The sequence below is a fragment of the Pogoniulus pusillus genome, chromosome 2, assembly GCF_015220805.1.
Source record: "Pogoniulus pusillus isolate bPogPus1 chromosome 2, bPogPus1.pri, whole genome shotgun sequence".
NCBI classification, from domain to species: Eukaryota; Metazoa; Chordata; class Aves; order Piciformes; family Lybiidae; genus Pogoniulus; species Pogoniulus pusillus.
The window spans coordinates 7731903-7751692 of NC_087265.1; the positions used below are offsets into that span (position 1 = coordinate 7731903).

The window sequence follows — 19790 nt, forward strand, 5'->3', positions numbered from 1 at the left end:
ACCAACCCCAAATGTCTGGGAAGGCTTGAAGGAGCTTGCTGCCAAAATATTCCATGTTTTCCCTCTGTTTGTAGGTAATGTTGGAAGTCACAAGAACCACCCTGTCAGAATGGCAGAAAACTAAAGGTAATAATTAGTAAAGAAATTCATCATTTCTACAGTGCTGTGTGCAACTGAGACTGACAAGGCAGGAGATACATATTCAGAGGACAGCCTGGGAAGCAAGACACAGAGATCACAGGATATTAGGGGTTGGAAGGGACCCAAAGAGTTCAAGTCCAACCTCCCTGCTAGAGCAGGACCATAATCTAGCTCAGGTCACAGAGGAACACATCCAGACAGGCCTTCTGCAGAGAAGGAGACTCCACAACCTCTCTGAGGAGCCTGTTCTAGTGCTCTGTGACCCTACAGTAAAGAAGTTGCCCCTTGTGTTGAGGTGGAACCTCCTGTGCTGCAGCTTCCATGCATTGTTCCTTGTCCTATCACAGGGAGCAGTGAGCAGAGCCTGTCCCCCCCCTCCTGACTCCCAGCCCTCCAATATTTATAAACATTTATTAGATCCCTTCTCAGTCTTGCCAGGCTGAAAATCCCCAGGTCCCTCAGCCTCTCCTCACAAGGCAATGCTCCAGTCCCCTCATTATCCTCATAGCCCTCTGTTGGGCTCTCTCCAGCAGATCCCTGTCCCTCTGAAACTGGGGAGCCCAAAACTGAACACAGTACTCAAGATGGTCATCAATTTTCAAAAGCTGCCTCCAGGCTGGTTCTACCCAGCAAGGTCTGGCTGCTCTCAAACCCACTGCAGGTTTCAGAACCCACCCTAGTCTGACTGCCACCTGCATGGTGTCACACAGTAGCTGGTCAGTGTCACTGGAACCCAACCAGAGGCAGCCAGCTCAGGGTCACTGCTGCTGAAACGACCTGTCCCAGAAGCATGCCACAAAGGCATCTAAACAGCTCCACTCCAATGTGTCCATCAGGACAAAGCAGCTAGGTTTCCATGCCATGTGAGAGCTAATCTGTGTCCCCAACACATGTGACTCTGGAGGCAGAGTTTGTGCAGCACCAAACTCAAGCTGATGAACAAGGCCAGATCCAACCCTGCTGGCTACAAGAGGGCAGACAAAAAGTCTGCCAAAGGAGGCATCACAGAACTGACATGGCCAAGTAAAACTTGGTCTTCTTTCCAGGCTGACAGTCCCAACTGCTGTGGCTCCTTCAGTTCTGCTGGTGATCTTACTCTATCCATAAATCACTTCTACCTTTATTAAGAATAATGAAGGTGTTATTAAACTTCACTAGGTAGACTACTTTCTTACTTAACCACCCAGGTCATGCAGCAGTTATTTGTACTTTTCTATCTAGCTCCACACTTACATTTCAGTGCTAAAACTACCTTTTAATTTTCTTTTCCAACATCTACCTCAGTTTGATTTCTTGACATCCTCTCTTCATATCCTTTTGGTTTGTTTCATTCTGGATCAACATCCCCTTTCCATTTGTTCCCCTAAATTCCTTGAGGGGAGGCTGAGGGAGCTGGGGTTATTTAGCCTGAAGAAGAGAAGGCTCAGGGGGGATCTCATTGCTGCCTACAACAAAAGGAGGTTGTAGCCAGGTGGGGTTGGTCTCTTCTGCCAGGCAACAAGGGGGGACAGTCTCAAGTTGTGCCAGGGGAGTTCTAGGCTGGATATTAGGAGGAAGTTGTTGGCAGAGAGAGTGACTGGCATTGGAATGGGCTGCCCAGGGAGGTGGAGTCTCCATCCCTGGAGGTGTTGAAGCAAAGCCTGGATGAGGCACTTAGTGCCATGGTCTGGTTGACTGGATAAGGCTGGGTGCTAGGTTGGACTGGATGAGCTTGGAGGTCTCTTCCAACCTGGTTGATTCTACGATTCATCACCCAGCGTTTTGGATAGTGTATGTAAGGAGCCTGCATTATTTTTCCTCAAAGCACTTGATTACAAAATCTTTTCCTGTCTTTTTGAGAAGCAGAATCCACACATCTTTGGCACCTCTGATTCAAAGGAACTCCACACTGGGACACTAACACGTCCAAATCACCATAACCCTAACTGCGAGAAACTCTCATCCTTTGCCCCTTTTTTAGCTGGATGCTGTCCCAGCAATGTGTTACTGTTGTTGACTCTCAGCTTCCCTGGGGCAGTGAAAAGAAACATGATCACTGCATTTTTTTAAACCATTCCCATTACAAACAGCACAAAAATCATACCTTCAGCTGAATTTCTGCAGATGCCATTTTTTCTGCTGCAGCAAGCTCGTATAGATGTTTGTAGTCAACAGGTTTATACTTCTGTCTGCAAAGGCCATTTCTTGTGGGGACCACCAGGTTTTCTAGTCACATAAAAACACACACAGTCATTTCAAACTCTGGAGGCATGGGGAAAGGGTGATAAACTGAAAGCATTACAGGCAGAAACTAGAAACAGCACAATTTTAAACATTAAGAGTTTCCATACCAAAGAGGCTGCTGGTGAGTAAGGATTTAGAACAAACATTAAGCTGTCAGAAGTTATAGATTGCAGGACAAGGAGTGATGGCTTTAAACTGGGAGAGAGAGGATTTAAGGTAGATGTTAAGAGGAAGTTCTTTACAGTGAGGGTGGTGAGACACTGGAACAAGTTGCCCAGAGAGGTGATAGAAGCCCCATCCCTAGAGGTTTGTAAGGCCAGGTTGGATGAGGCCTCGAGCAACCTGTTCTAGTGGGAGGAGGTGTCCCTGCCTCTGGTGGGGGGGTTGGAGCTGGATGATGCTTGAGGTCCCTTCCAACCTAAACAATTCTATGATCTGCCTATTTACAAATAGTTTATTAAAAAAGGCTTTTTTATCTTCACAGAACTCTCAGGGTTGGAAGGGACCACAAGGATCATTTAGTTTCAACTCCCCTGCCATGGGCAGGGACACTTCACACTAGATCAGGTTGCCCAGAGCCACATCCAGCCTGGCCTTACAAACCTCCAGGGATGGGGCTTCTATCACCTCTCTGGGCAACTTTTTCCAGTGTCTCACCACCCTCATGTTGAAGAACTTCTTCCTAACATCTAATCTAAATCTCCCCCCTTCTCTATCTTGGATCCAGTCCCCCTAGTCCTTTCGATATCTGACACCCTAAAATGTCCCTCTCCAGCTTTCTTGTAGCCACCTTCAGATACTGGAAGTCTCTTCAGTGTCTTTTCTTCTCCAGACTGAACTCAAACTGTCTCAGGCTATCCTGACAGGAGAGGTGCTCCAGCTTTCTGATCATCTTTTATATATGAACCCTTGTATAGGAACTTAAGAAATAATTCATTTCAAATGGAGTGTACTGGAATTCAACTAAGTTCTCCACCCATAAGAACAGCATCATTTCTCCACTAAACTTCTGTGGGCCCTGGCAAAACAATGTACATCCTTACAAGAGAAAAAGGCACTAAACTGGAAGGAAAACATCACAGTTGGCCCCTGCTGCATGTAATACAGATTATAATACCCACTTCCTGCAGTCCTATCATCAGCACTTGAAAGAGCTTTGTCCAAAACAGCCCAGAGGAAGTCCTGCTGGAAAAGCAGCTGAAGTTCAAGATGACACCAAGCTGGTCTTCCAGCACACATACTGAAGGCACCTCTTCATGACTCCTTTGATAAGTTTCACCGGGGGCCTGCCATATTCCTCACTCTGGCCTTCAAAAGGTGATTTGAAATTGGGTGTTTGCTATTGTAGCCCTGCTCTACCAGTTTTAGCCAAAGGAGAGCCATCTGATCTTCATTTAACACCAACACCTGCTGACTGGAGATGCCCATGGTCCCAAAGCTGCTAAATAGATTTTCCTGCCTGTCCCACAGCAAGCTCCCAAACAACACCTACTTCACTTCAAGTTTACTCCGGTGTCCTCCTCTGAGCTTACATTCACATTCTTAGCATCCACTGCCTTTATTTCTCTTCCTCCTCACCAACTTCCTAGGTGTGGCTAATATCAGCATTTCCTGGTCACCTAAAATATATTAAGTATATACTGGGTAAGATAAGAACTGAGCATCCAGATCAGAATCACAGAATCAGTCAGGGTTGGAAGGGATCACAAGGATCATCTAATTCCAACTCCCCTGCCATGGGCAGGGACACCTCACAATAGATCAGGCTGTCTAGAGTCTCATCCAGCCTGGCCTTAAACACCTCCAGGGATGAGGCTTCCACCATCTCCCTGGGAAACCCATTCCAGGGTCTCACCACCCACATGGTGAAGAGCTACTTCCCAATATCCAATCTGACTCTATCCATTTCTAGCTTTGTTCCATTCCCCCAGTCCTATCACTACCTGACATCCTAAAAAGATGCAAGCCAAGAAGCAAACCCTGTCCCAACTCAACTATCCACGCAGCAAGGCATAGGCATCCTCAAGCACCCTGGCTGTGGTGCTGCCCACTACTGACAGGTTCTCCTGGATCGCTGACCTGCACCAGTCTCCCACCAAAGCAGAACAGCAGCTTACCTCCCCTCCTGCCCTGATCCACAGTTTCCACAAGCAGTTTCACTCCCTGAACTTAAGAGGATACACCACCTACACAGAGGAAGGCATCCTCCTTTCCTCCTGCTTGTCAGCCCTGCTTTCTTCTCCGCTAATCTTCTCAACACTCGAATTATTCCACCAACTCAGTGTTGTGCTAACCAGATTACAGCTTCGATCTTGAACTATGACTACTTTTTTATTCTCTATATACCTTAGACAAAAAAAAAAGTCCCATAGCTTCTTGATCCATTAACTTCTTCCCTTTTATCTCTCCTATGAGATTAGCAGGAATAATCTCCTTTCTCCCAGTTTCCAGGCCTTTAGGTGGCTTTGTTCATCTATGGACTTTTATTCACATCAATCTCAAACTCTCACCCCTAAACCATCAAGGTTATACGTAAGATTTTTTTCTCTCTCTTAGACAATGCTTACAGCATTGTCCCACAGAGATCATAGAACATCATTTCACATTCAAAGCAGTAGAAGTTCTGTCACCAAATGCTCTGAAAAGCCTCTCATTGGCTTGTTCCTCCTAAGCCTATTACTCCTGGCAATACTGCTCCCAAAGGCTTGCAATCATGCCCAGCCTGCTAGGAGACATTTCAGGCAGCATCCACACACACCAGCAGCAGGAGCTTCAGAGCAACTCCAGAGCACTGCTCATTCAGGCAAGTGCCTGGAGGCAGCTGGCTTTGGAAGCCAGGGTTGCATGGTGTTCCAGCATCAGAGATCCTCAGGTAATTCCAGGATAGCACACTACGGTGCAGCTAAGTGTAACAACAAAGGTGGAGACACTGTCACCTTCCAGGGGAGATAGAGATCTCACTGCCTCCCTGCAGCACTTCCAGGGCCTAGTGTCAATGATTTTGGAAGCCTTCCTACAGGCATGTCAATGCATGCACTGGCAAGGTTCTCATGCTGCAGTCAGCTTTTAGCCTTGGCACTTGGCTTACAGCTCCTGATCTGAAGGAGTTGTTCAACCACCTCACTAGCATGGAACTCTCCCACCACTTTTTCTGAGCTGTCATAGAGACATCCAGGGGTAGGAACCCCATCTGAGTATGGCACTGTGATGGGTTAGAAACTTCCCCCCCCACTACTGAAATTTACTAGACCAGCTCAGATGGCTTAGAAGTAAGATGCAGCTCTATGTACAGCAGAACAAAACTGACAAGCATATATACACAATATATTTACAAGTATATACAAACTAGAAACAATATAGAAATCCAAATTCCCTCCTGAACAAAGAAACTGCCTAGAAGGAGCTCAGAGCCTCTCTCTCTTCCTTCCCAGACAGAAACCAAAACAACCATCAAAGCTTACTTGTTATCTGGTTAGCCAAGATCAGTTGAAGATACTAGAGCAGAGCACAGGGGAAGCAAAGGGAAAAGCATCCCAGAGCAAAGAGGGGACAAATTATTCACATTTTGGCTTTTTTATCCCTTTCAGCAAATCAATGAATGATATAGACTTGACCATTATTTTCTTTTCACAACCAATGACCTCCTTAAAAATATTCCAATGAGCCTCAAACCAGCACAGGAACTCACAACTGCAACATCCTGACCAGTTTCCTGTGGTCTCTATGTCAGCACTGTCATCTCCTTCAGGTACTCAATGAAATTGCAGTTTGGTGTCCTTAAGTTGGTGTTCCTGCTTCTCTAAGCCAGCTTTATTCCTCACTACAGTGGAGTAAGGATGAGAGACGTGATCCAAACACAAATCCATGTAATCTTCTTTGTACCCTTTCCTTCTCATAATACAAAAGAGGGTTGACAACAAAAAGCATGGAAAGAGGATGAAAAATGTGGAAGTGTAAACGCATGGATGTGAAATAGCAACACACACTGTGCAGGAAACAACAGGGAAAGGAGAAAGAACCTTCCTGATGAGTGAGGAGATGGAGAGGAGGAGGAATGCTATCAAACAACAGGGAGAGGCACTGTTTTTCTTTGGCTAGGGTGTTCTCATCTCTTCTAACCACATGAAAAAGCATCAGAGAACAGCAATTAAGCAGAAAGAATGAATTTACTTAAGAAGGCTAAACTCAGTGGTACCCAGGTTAAAAAAAAAAGGGTTCTTACTAGGTTTGGTTTCTAAACAACAACAAAAGCTTGCAACAGTGTTTGGAAGCCTTAGAGATGTCTCTGAAAGTCCCAAGTTTAATTTAGCAACCTAATCTGGTACTTTCTATACACTTCAAGCTTTACATGAAACATAACTATAGACAGCTATGCAGAGAGCTAATGGAAGAGCAAGCAAGAACCTGAGGTACTTCTTCAGGTAACTCACCTTGAATTTCATGTCCCTCCTGTTTAACAGAAGAATGAGTTGAAAAAGGTTCCCTTTCCAAACCTCTAAACTCAAAGAATTTCATTTTGTCTTGGCTTTCAGTATGTTTTTGCCTTTAGCCTGCACATCTGGACCTTATGAATCTCTGCTACTAATAATTCTCTATTTCTACTTCTACTGAGAACTTAACTCTGAGAAATTTTCTGGAGTCAGTATGGTCTGTCCACAGGAGATCAACTCCAAATTCAGGGACTTGGCACATAGGATGCAAACTTTGCATGAGTGAGTAATATACTGGATGAGTCTTACGAATTTAACACTCTTTGTACACACACAAATATATACAGACAGGAATAAAAAGACAAGATATGAGACTTGTGGGGTTTAAAATGCCTTTTCCATGATTTTCTGTAACAAATACTAGCTAAAGCCTTAGACAGTGATAATAGCAAATGAAAATATTTGGCCTTTTGCCCCAGGACTGTAAAGCTTTAGCACACAGATCCTCAGTAACTTCACACAAGGGAGGAAGCTCAGAGGATAAGGAATGGGTTTTGTCTTTCTAACCTCCATATTAGGTTCCTTTCATAGTGAAACTGGCCATGAGGTATCAGCAGAATGATCTTTTCCATCTAGTATTAGGAGAACATTGGCTGGAAGCAGTGTGGCTGGCATGGTTGGGCAGGGGAGTCCCATATCAAATGCTAAGGTAAATCCTATGATCATACCTCCTTCAGGTCTGCCCTAAGGACTGTTATGTGCCACATGTCCATAGAAGGTCTGGCAACACTGCTAGATCATGACTCAGTGTGGAAGGATTGTTTCAAGTCATCCCCCAGGGCAGTTCCCAGAAGAAGTGGGCATTGAAAGCTGGAGAGTAGCCCAGCAGAGAAAAGCTGCAGGTGCTGGGGGCTGAACAGCTGGAGATAAGCCAGCGCCGTGCACACCCAGCCCAGCCCCAGTCATGTCCTGGGCAGAGCCACAAAGATGATGAAGGGAATAGAATATCTCTCTTACAAGGAAAGACTGAGGGAGCTGGGACTCTATCCTGAAGGAGACAGAGGTGACCTCATCAATGTTGATGAAGATGTGCAGGGTGAGTGGCAGAAGGCTGCAGCCAGGCTCTGCTGGGTGATGCCCCATGACAGGACAAGGGGCAATGGGTGGAAGCTGAGGCACAGAAGTTTCTTCAAACATGAGGAGGAATTTTTTCCTTGTGAGGGTGACAGAACCCTGGAACAGGCTGCCCAAGGGGGTTGTGGAGTCTCTCTCTGGAGATATTCAAGACCTGCTTAGACACACTCCTGTGTGATCTGGTATAAGAGATCCTACCCCGGCAGGAGTTGGACTGGATGAGCTTTCAAGGTCCCTTTCAGCCCCTGATATTCTGTGATTCTGATCCTCAGCAGCATAGACAGCAGCTGGATGGAGGGGATTCTGCCCTGTGCTTTGCTCTGATGAGACCCTAATCTGCAGTGCTGGAGCCAGCTCTGGAGTCCTCAGCACAGAAGAGACACAGACTTGTTAGAGCAGGGCTAGAGAAGGCCAGGAAGATGATGATCACCTCTGCTATGAGGACAGGCTGAAGCAGTTGAGCTTGTTCAGTGTGGAGAAAGCCCTGGGGAGACTTTAGTGGGGATTCTCAATATATAAAGGGGGGTTTATAAGAAAAGCAGGGAAAGATGTTTGGGCAGGGCCTGTTGTGACAGGACAAAGGATGATAATTTGAACTAAAAGAGGGAGACTCAGGCTGGAGAGAAGGAAAAAACGTTTGACACTGAGGGTGGGGAGACCCTGTCCCATGTGGCTCAGAGAAGTGGTAGCTGTCCCATCCCTGGAACCATTCCAGGTCTGGTTTCCTGTAGCTCTGAGCAACCTAATGGAACAAGTCCCTGCTGACTGCAGGAGAGTTGAACCAGATGAGCTTTGAGAGTCCCTTCCACCCAAAGGAGCCTGTGATTCCATGGTCAGAATGCTGCAGCATAACGAGTATTTCAGAAGCAGTGTTGTTCTAGACTCTGATAAAGCCATTAAATCAGAACAGGATAGCATACATACCTACATCACCAATCCTATGAGCAGCAAAGAATGTGCCGTGGCCTGGGTCACTCATTTGTATTTTTTGATGTGTTTTTGATACCTGTTGAGAAACAAACAGATGTTTTGAGAATGCCAATGCTGTGGGTGCAATCTAAACCAGCACATCCAGTGCTGTTTGCTGAGAGGAGCAGGCACACCTCACTAAATGTAACAGAACAGGAACTCTACAAGTTCATCTTTCACTTCAGGAGTTGCCTCTTATGCCTCCTAGCATTTAGCAGCTAAAAAAAATTACCCAAACCAAATTATTTCCTAAATGAATCTTTAGTGCTGACCCTCTCCCCTCCCCCAGATCATCCATTTGCTTTGTGCCTTCAAAATACAACCACCCTACTGACCTTGAGGTAAGGGTAGTCTTTGCAGGGTTCTTGGCTTTCTAGAAATGAAAAAGTCCTTAGGTGTAGAGACACTCCCCCCCTTTAAGAGTCTCTGCATTAACACTTGTCAGCTCCCCCTTTAAGAGTCTCTGTATTAACACTTGTCAACTCCCCCTATAAGAGTCTCTGTATTAACACTTGTCAACTCCAGCCAGCAGTTTCAGAGACAGTGGCTCGGTTCCTGATGAACAGCCATGGCAGGCAGCACACATCAGGCATTCACATCACCTTGAGATAAACCTGACATTAAGATGCAATAAGGTCTACAAGGCAGTGAAAAAAAAACTGTCTTAAAAACCTTACTTTCACCTCAGCTAAGCATGCATTGGGCATCAGCACAAGTTTTGCATACAAACAGCAGCAGGAGAGATCAGAAAGAGGTGTTTCGGCTGAGTCATGCCAGGAGGAGGCTGTCATCTTCAAACAGCCTCCTCACAAACCCTCTCCCTCAAATCCAGCTCCAGCCATCCCAAAGCTTCCCATACACAAAACTGAAGATGAGGCAGCAGTGTGCCCAGGTGGCCAAGAGAGCCAATGGCATCCTGGTCTGGATGAGGAGCAGTGTGGCCAGCAGGACAAGGGAGGTTATTCTTCCCCTGTACTCAACACTGCTCAGGCCACATCTTGAGTACTGTGTCCAGTTCTGGGTCCCTCAATTCAAGAGAAATGTTGAGGTGCTGGAAGGTGTCCAGAGAAGGGCAAGGAAGCTGGTGAGGGGCCTGGAGCACAAACCCTATGAGGAGAGGCTGAGGGAGCTGGGGGTGTGCAGCCTGGAAAAGAGGAGGCACAGGGGGGACCTCATTGCTGTCTACAACTACCTGAAGGGAGGCTGTAGCCAGGTGGGGTTGGTCTCTTCTGCCAGGCAACCAGCAATAGAACAAGGGGACACAGTCTCAAGCTGTGCCAGGGGAGGTCTAGGCTGGATGTTAGGAGGAAGTTGTTTCCAGAGAGAGTGATTGGCATTGGAATGGGCTGCCCAGGGAGGTGGTGGAGATGCTGTCCCTGGAGGTGATCAAGAAAAGCCTGGATGAGGCACTTAGTGCCATGGTCTAGATGACTGGCTAGGGCTGGGTGCTAGGTTGGAGTGGATGATCTTGGAGGTCTCTTCCAACCTGGTTGATTCTGTGATCCATGATTCTAGGATTCCATACACCTTGTCACACCTGTGACATCTGCCTGATCCCACAGGAAAGAACACCTCAGTAAACAGCAGATCAGCTAAGTCTGCAAAGTTGTGTACTGTGAGGTCATTTCTCTGCTGTTCCAGTGAGCTGAACCATTTATCCATACAAATTCCAAGGATGAAACAATACAACAAGGAAGAGGGAAGGAAAAGCAGCAGAAACAATGAAAAGGGAACTGCTCTGACTGCCACAGTCAAATGAAAATGCGAGGCTGCAACCCAAGAGATTCAGCGCTGCACTTCCCTGGGAGCTATGTTTCTTCATGACACCATCTGCATTGCAGAATCATCAAAACCAGCTAAAGTGTGAAAATGTGACCCAGCTGGACAACAGTTGCATGAATGAGCTGCTGCAGCTAAAGCCAACAAGCAGTGGGTGCAGTCACACCAGCAGTCACATCCTCACACGCTCCCGGCTCCTTGAGCTCAAAGGCAGTTTGGTGTTCATGCTCACCATGCAAGCCACAAGGCAAAGAGAACTCATGGCCAGCAGGCTTTGCATGGTCAGTAGTCCACGACCAAAGCAGGAAGAAAGCAGCGAGCACTCACTGATAAAGCAGGACAATTCTCAGTGCTGCTTCATGCAGACTCTCCAGCACCAGTCCAGGCTGGGAGGTGATCTGCTGGAGAGCAGCCCCGTGGAGAGGGACCTGGAGTGCTGGTGGGTAACAAGTTATCAACAGGACAGCAGTGGACCCTTGTGGCCAAGAAGGCCAACAGGATCCTGGGGTGTATTAAAAGTGTATCCAGCAGATCAAGGGAGGTTCTCCTTCCCCTCTACTCTGCCCTGGTGAGACCTCAGCTTGAGCACTGTGTTCAGTTTTGGGCTCTCCAGTTTCAGAAGGACAGGGATCTGCTGGAGAGGGTCCGGTGGAAGGCTATGAGGATGATTAGAGGAGTGGAGCACTGCCTTGTGAGGACAGGCTGAGGGACATGGACACGAGGAGGAAGTTGTTCAGCATGAGAGTGGTGAGAGCCTGGAATGGGTTGCCCAGGGAGGTGGTTGAGGCCTCATCCCTGGAGGTGCTTAAGGCCAGGCTGGATGAGGCTGAGGGCAGCCTGACCTAGGGTAGGGTGTCCCTGCCCATGGCAGGGGGGCTGGAACTGGATGATCCTTGTGGTCCCTTCCAACCCTGACTGATTCTATGACCTGGATATTTTTAGTCTGGGAAGACTGAGAGGGGATTTAATAAATGTCTATAAATATCTGAGGGCTGGGGGTCGGGGGCAGGAGGCAGGGGACAGGTTCTGCTCACTGCTCTCTGGGACAGGACAAGCAGCAATGGGTGTAAGTTGCAGTACAGGAGGTTCCACCTCAACACAAGGGGGAACTTCTTTCCTGTAAGGGTCCCAGAGCACTGGCACAGGCTGCCCAGAGAGGCTGTGGAGTCTCCTTCTCTGGAGCCTTTCAAGACCTGTCTGGCTGTGTTCCTCTGTGTTCTGTGCTAGATTGTGTGGTCCTGCTCTGGCAAGGGGGGTTGGACTCTATCTCCTTAGGTCCCTTCCAACCACTGATCTCCTGTGATCCAGTTTTATTTAGCAATGCTCTGAAGCTGCCCTTTGCACTAACCACAGAATCACAGAATTGTCAGGGCTGGAAGGGACTTCAAGAATCATCCAGTTCTAATCCCCCTGCAGTGGGCAGGGACACCTCACACTAGATCAGGTTTCTCAGAGCCCCATCCAGCCTGACCTTAAAAACCTCCAGGGATGAGGCTTCCACCACCTCCTGGGCAACCCATTCCAGGCTCTCACCACTCTCATGGTGAAGAACTTCTTTCTAACATCGAGTCTGAATCCCCACACTTCTAGTTTTGCTTCATTCCCCCTAGTCCTATCACTACCTGACATCCTAAAAAGTCTCTCACCAGCTTTCCTGTAGGCCCTCAAAATTTAAGTATCACCCATCTTCCCTCCAGAGTGGGCAGTTATTAACAATAAAGGAGCCTCCTCAAATTAGTTCTGAAAGAAACTGACAACATCAACTGGTCAGAAGCTGTGTTAGCATCATCTGATCACAAGGACACACAAGGATAAGGAAGTAAGGCCATGCACGAGGGAGTTCATAGAGTCAGTCAGGGTTGGAAGGCACCACAAAGATCATCTAGTTCCAACTCCCTGCTATAGGCAGGGACACCCTACCCTAGAGCAGGTTGGCCAGAGCCTCACCCAGCCTGGCCTTAAACACCTCCAGGGATGGAGCCTCAACCACCTCCCTGGGCAACCCAGTCCAGCCTCTCACCACTCTCATGCTCAACATCTTCCTCCTCATGGCCAGCCTGAACCTACCCAGCTCCAGCTTTGCTCCATTCCCCCTAGTCCTGTCACTACCTGATAGCCTGAAGAGTCCCTCCCCAGCTTTTTTGTAGGCTCCCTTCAGATCCTGCAAGGCCACAAGAAGGTCACCTGGGAGCCTCCTCTTCTCCAGACTCAACAGCCCCAACTCATTCAGTCTGGCCTCATAGCAGAGCTGCTGCAGCCCTCTGAGCATCCTTGTGGCCCTTCTCTGGACACATTCCAGCACATCCACATCCCTCTTATAATGCCCTTTGAAGGAATAATGTGTATTTTACAATCTAACAGCCACCTGGAAATAAATCCACAGTTCCATCCCAAATTCTATGCACCCCTCAAAAGCTGAGGGGGAAAAGGAAGGGAAAGAAAGGTAGGACATCACTGCTGTTGATTCCATTTTTCTCTGCTTAAAGCAATTACTTGGTTTCAATCTGTACCTATATAGCACTGCCAAACTCACCCAGAGAGAGAGGCAGTTCTCCAGGTGAGAAACAACTTCAGCCTATTTGTCATGGTAATGCTTTATCTATACATCAACTTATCCACATGTCATTTCCTACCTGCAGAGACACTTCCCTTGGAGTAGATGGGATTTAAAATCAAATTAATTACCAATGCAAAGCCTCAAGGGTAGGCATTTACCTAACAGTGCAGCATGGCATCTACCTTACTTATTTCTTCAAGATGCAAGGACAGCTTAAATGTGGGTTGCTTTAGATGGAGAGGAGGAGGCTTGAGAGATGACCTCATTTGTGTTTATAAATGTGAAGGGTGAGTGTCAGAAGGACAGAACCAGGCTCTGCTCAGTGATTTCCAGTGATAGGACAAGGGGTAGTGGGTGCAAGCTGGAGCATAGAAAGTTCCATGTGAACATAAGGAAAAACTTCTTCACTGTGAAGGTGACAACACATTAGAACAGGTTGCCCAGAGAGGTTGTGGAGTCTCCTTCTCTGGAGGCATTCAAAACCTGCCTGGATGTCTTCCTGTGTGACCTACTCTAGGTGATGCTGCACTGGCGGGGGGGTGGACTAGATCTATCCAAGTCCCTTCCAGTCCCTAATGTTCAGTGATTCTGTTGCTCCTTTTTCCCACTAAAGCCCCAATATATTTTTCTATTCCTTCTTAGGCATGTCAGTGATGCAAGGGTTGGTCTTTGTTCCTTGGAGGAATCACTGAAAACATTAACTGGAACAGGAAGCATTCAATCACCAACACACAAATCTTTAAGCTATAGGCTGAACAATTAAAAAAAAGACATTTAAAGGTAATTATTTTTTTTTTCAGGTTGTTTACAAGTCACAGAATCACAGAAACATTCAGGTTAGAGAAGACCCTTGGGATCACCAAGTCCAACTGATAACCCTACTCTACAAGGTACATCTTAAACCACATCCCCAAGCACCACAGCCAAATGACTTTTAAACACGTCTAGAGATGGTGACTCCACCACCTCCCTGGGCAGCCTGTTCCAATGCCTGACCACTCTTTCTGGGAAAAATGTTTCCTAATGTTCAGTCTAAACCTACCCAGTCACAGCTTGAGGCCATTCCCTCTTGTTCTATCACCTGTGAGGAGAGACCAGCAGCAGCTTCTCCACAATGTCCTTTCAGGTAGCTGTGGATAGCAGTGAGGTCTCCCCTTAGCTTCCTCTTTTTCAAACCAAGCAGCCCCAGCTCCTTCAGTTGCTCTTTATGTTCTCCAGGCCTTTCCCTTCCTTGCCTTCCTCTGCACTGGCTCCAGCACCTCCACATCCCTCTCGTATTGAGATGCCCAAAACTGAACACAACACTCGAGGTGTGACCTCACCAGAGCCAAGTACAAGGAGACAATCCCCTCCCTGCTCCTGCTGGACAAAACATTGCTAATACAAGCCAGGATGCCATTAGCTTTCTTGGCTACTTGGGCACATTGCTGGCTCATTCAGTCCCAGATCCCTTTCCAGCCACACTGCCCCAGGCCTGTAGCATTGCTTGGGGTTGTTGTGACCCAAGTGCAAGACATGGCATTTGGCCTTGTCGAAGCTCATGCCATTGACATTGGCACATGGATCCAATCTATCCAAGGCCCTCTGTAGAGCCTCCCTGCCCTCATGATGATTAACACTGCCACCTAACTTGGTGTCATCTGTGACCTTACTGATGACACACTTTTTAGGCCTTCATCAATATCATCACAGAATCAACCAGGTTGGAAGAGACCTTGAAGCTCATCCAGTCCAACCTAGCACCCAGCCCTATCCAATCAACCAGACCATGGGACCAAATGCTTCATCCAGTCTTTTTCTGAACACCTCCAGGGATGGTGACTCCACCACCTCCCTGGGCAGCCCAGTCCAATGGCAAATCACTCTCTCTTTGAAGAGCTTCCTCCTAACATCCAGCCTAGACCTCCCCCTGGCACAACTTGAGACATCAAACAGAAGTGGCCCCAACACAGAATCCTGGGGATTTAACTTTAGTATCCCTAGTGTTATAATTCCCTTGGATTTCCAGCTTCCAAAATCCTCCCAGAAGGAAGGAGAAGATGACAAAAGAAATTCTGTAATTAAAAGGGGCAAGAGGGGAAAAAAAGTCTCAAAACCAACCCAACAAAATCACCAAACAAGAAGTAAAATCCTGCCAACTGCCATAATCACCTGTGGAATCCTGTAATATTCACTACTTTCTGGAAACTCCAGCACAATTATGTGACATAATCTCCCACTGAATTTAGAGTAATAAGAGGATAAAGGTTGAAAGGGGAAGCTTAAAACACTAATAAAAGCTCAAAAAGCAGGAAAAAAACAACACTAGAGGACAAATCAACATATTTGTTTAGTGGTGCTTGCCAGTTTCCTCTTCAGGTTTTCAATGTGAATCAAACCCAACCCCAGGCATACTTCTTGGCTGAATTTTACTCCCCCCTTGGAAAGCCACACACCTCCATTTAGAACAAAGGGAAAGCATCGTGACAGACTCTGCTAGTTTGAAACTAGCTGGGATATTGTGGTGAGAAGTATTAGACTAGAGGCTGTGAAAAGGAAACAATGGTGATGTCTACTTCACTCATAGGCTTGCTGAAATGTATAAAAACAAGAACACAAACATAGATAAGGGAGTTGCTCTTGGGCTCTGACTGCATGCACTTCTCTCTAACCTAACTTGCCATTAGCCTGATCAATCCTTCTGCTTCCTAACCTCCTTGGCCAACCCTCCAAACTGACCTTCAATGTAAGGCAAAGTCTGGGGTAAGGTAGAGGGGTGGGGAAGGAGGTGGAAGGGTGGCTGGGAGCCCCTTCTGGGGACTCTGGTTTCTGGGAGGGCTGTTGTGTTTCTGTATCTATCTGTATAGACTGTAAATATCTGCTTGTATATTGTGCTAAGCTGTAAATACAAAGCTTCATTCTTTAATTTCCAGCTGCTGAGTCTAGTCTGGGTGATTTTACTTCAGTGGGGGGGGTGGGTAACACCCAAACCATCACACAGACTGAAATTCTTCATTTCAAATGTTTTTGACTGATGAGCCTAAACCAGATCTCTCTCATCATCACAATTCCCAGCCTCATTCAGGAAGATGTGGACATTTAACATTTCTGTGTCCCTAAAGACACCTGCACCAACCTAAAAGAGCAGGAAAACTTCACCCAGCATCTCTTACACCACCACACACTACCTGGAGTCACACAGGGCCAAGAACATTAGAGAGGAGAACCCACAGCAGGATTCTGAACAAGTATGGTCCTTCTCCAACAGAGCCACTCGAGCTCTGCCCAGCAGCAGCCTGCGTTTCAGACAGCAGAAAGTTCTCCCACAAGGTCTTGTGTATTATGGTGAATATTTACACAGCAACTGTGACCTTCTTTAGCACAGATACCAGCAAGGCTGCCATGTTCCAAGATCCTGCAAACAGCCACAAATATGTCTGAGTCAGGCTTGCAGTGGATTGGCTGCAGCTTCATGGAAACATCTGGACTTCTTAGATGTGTAACAGCCCAGTGAAAGCAGCAGTTCTGACCAAATGGACAGAAGTCATAATTTCACAGAATGGTTGGGTTGGAAGGGACCTTAACCATTATCTAGTTCCAACCTCCTGCCGTGGAAGGCACCCATCAGACCAGGTTGCTCAAGGTGCCATCCAACCTGGCTTTGAATACCTCCAGGGAGGGGGGCATGCACAGCCTCCCTGGGCAACCTGTTCCAGGGTCTCATCACTCACTGGAGTTTACTCCTGATCTCCAGCCTAAATCTCCCCTTTTCCAGCTCAAAACCATTGCCCCTCTTGTCCCAGCACTACAAGCCCTTGTCAAAAGTCCCTCCCCAGTTCTCCTGTAGCCCTCTTGAGGTACTGGAAGGCTGCTCCAAGGTCTCCTTGAAGCCTTCTCTTCTCTGGGCTGAACAGCCCCAACTCTCTCAGCCTGTCCCCACACAGGGAAGGTTCTCCTGCCCTCTGATCATCTTCATGGCCTCCTCTGCATCCATTTGAGCAGTTCCACATCCCTTTTATGCTGGGAGCACCAGAACTAGACAGTGCTCCAGGTGGGGTCTCAGGAGAGCATAATCCCTCAGATTAAAGGCAGGGAAATACAACTACAAAGGGAAACACAACATGGAATAGCCCTAAACTACAGAGTGAGACATCAGTCCCTTGCAAAGTGAAAATGAGAGCTCTGCAACAACAAAACAAAACCTGGCTGGCCTTGTCTGCTAGCACTTTCCATTCTGGTCACCCAGTTTCCCCAGACATTCTGGGGTGGGTATTTGAGTACAGTGGAATGAAATAAACAATACATCCCATAAGATTCTCTGGCTCTGCTTTTATTTCCACAGGGTTAGGCCCCAGAAGGGCTTAGAATCCCCCACTGTCAGTTTACAGCCCCCACCTCCTTGGGACCAGACACTTGCATGGACAGGAGAAGCTGCTGCCTGGCAGCGCTCTGGGAGCTGAGGTTTGCACCGCACTCGAGGAAATCCCCCTGATGCCAGCCCGAGCAGGACAACTGTGATTCAGCACTTTAAAAGACCATAACATCTACTTCCATTTTTCATTCTTACAAGCATAAGCCATGAAAAATCACATGTAGCAGCATTTTCCCCCTCTTGCATTTTCACTCCAGTTGACAGACTGTGAAAGGAAATGACTCAGTGGGCATTTCAGACTTTCACCGCAGCCCCTGCATTTGGCAGTGCTTTCAAGCACCTTCAGCCTTCTGCTCCAGGGGAGAAGGTTGGGATTTTTGCATTTTAACTTTTAAAAAGAGTAATTCCCACTATGTCCACGACCTCATTAAAATCTGAGATCAAGTTCTTCACAGAGAGAGTGACTGGCATTGGAATGGGCTGCCCAGGGAGGTGGTGGAGGCACCGTCCCTGGAGGTGTTCAAGAAAAGTCTGGATGAGGCACTTGGTGCCATGGTCTGGTTGACTGGCTAGGGCTGGGTGCTAGGTTGGAGTGGATGATCTTGGAGGTCTCTTCCAAGCTGGTTGATTCTATGACCATAGAATAGAATCATAGAATCAACCATCTTGGAAGAGACCTCCAAGATCATCCACTCCAACCTATCCCTACATGATCTGTTAGCAATTCTAGGTGTGGAGTCTGTGTTAAAAGGGGGAAGGAAAAAGATATCAAGCCTCACCCTAAATTGATATCCACATCATAAGGATGCTGTTACAAAGATGGAATTATTTGTGGCTTTATAGGTGACAAATTCAATTGACAGGGGTGGGTTAATTCTGGGGGTGCTGCCTCAGCCTCTGCCCTGCAAGCCCTTGTCAGCTTCAACAGAGATTTTGCACTGGGTGAATATTTCAGCTTACAGGCCAGACTTCAAACTTAATGATGAAAATTACTAACTTATAAAGCAGCTGCAAACCTTTAGCAGGGCTAATGAGCTACAGCTAATGATTTTCTTCTATATATGTGAGGTTGAAGTTAAAAAACAAGAGTAGAAATACCAACTTCAGGAAGCCTTCACTGCCTTAAAAAACAGTAAATCTTTTCACCTTCACAGTTTACAACACAATTTTAATTCACCTGTTGTTTTCCTGAAGGAAAATTACTCAATGAGTAGAGCTCCTTAGAAAAAGAGTAACTTCACTTCTCTTGCTCTGCTGCTGAGAGTGCATTTCCATTGGGAACAAGTTTGTTTCTGTGGGTATTTGTGTCAATTAGTTTAATATCATTCACAAAATGCAGCTGGAATTTGGTCAACCCATTTAATGTTTGCAAGCAGAAAGATTAAGATTCAAGAAGATTGACATCTTAGCAAATAAACATTAAAAATCCTCTTTAGAGCACAGCCACAGGGCGATTTGGGTACCACTCACAACAGAAAAAGGGACTTTCCCTTCCCAAAAACATTCTGCTCCAGAGGTTAGGGATAAAGAGGCATGGAAGAGAAAAACTTGAGTTTCCAGTGCTTTTTCTGAAGGGTCTCTCTGATGGGTTGAAAATTACCCTCAAATAAAAGTTGCCAGATGTAATGGTTCAGGTGTCACCCACCCCTCCCACACACACACTTTGGAAATCACCCAGACTAGACTCAGGGGTTCTAGAAATTGAATGAAGCTTTGTATTTACAGCTTAGCACAAAATACAAGCAGATATTTACAATATATACAGAAATAGGCAAGTTAAAAGGCAATACAGCAGCACAGCAGCCCTCCCAGAAACCTGAGTCCCCAGGAGGGGCTCACAACCGCCCTTCCACCTTTCCTCCCACTCTTCAACCTCATCCAAGATCTTGCCTTATGTTTAAGGTAGTATGGAGGGTCAGCCAGGGAGGTTAGGAAGCAGGTGGATTAGTCACAAAGACATCAGGTTAGATTAGAGAGAGAGTTCAGCCCAAAGCCCAGACAGCAACTGCCTTATCTATGTTTGTGTTCTTGTTCTTCTACATATCAGCAAGCCTCCAAGTGGACATCAGCACTGTTTCCCTTTCACAGCCTATAATCTAAATCTTCTCAACAAACCATTCTAGCTAGCTTCAAACTAGCACACCTTGGAAGCAAATGAAGGTGTGTATTCACAGCAAGCTAAAATGCTAAAGCAAGTAATACAATG

General features: G+C 46.8%; 1 protein-coding gene across 5 annotated transcripts in view; it reads right to left on the reverse strand.

The window, feature by feature from the left end:
• Nucleotides 1-19790, reverse strand: part of CCDC148 (coiled-coil domain containing 148) — a 97214-nt gene that overhangs the window by 63021 nt on the left and 14403 nt on the right. For 3 of the 5 annotated variants that reach the window (XM_064155275.1, XM_064155258.1, XM_064155284.1), the window contains exon 2: nt 2225-2346. In XM_064155275.1, the coding sequence (XP_064011345.1) occupies nt 2225-2346 (122 nt within the window). Of the gene's footprint in view, nt 1-2224; nt 2347-8852; nt 8935-19790 lie in introns of those variants that run through there. The other 2 variants (XM_064155267.1, XM_064155293.1) reach the window with 2 other exon arrangements.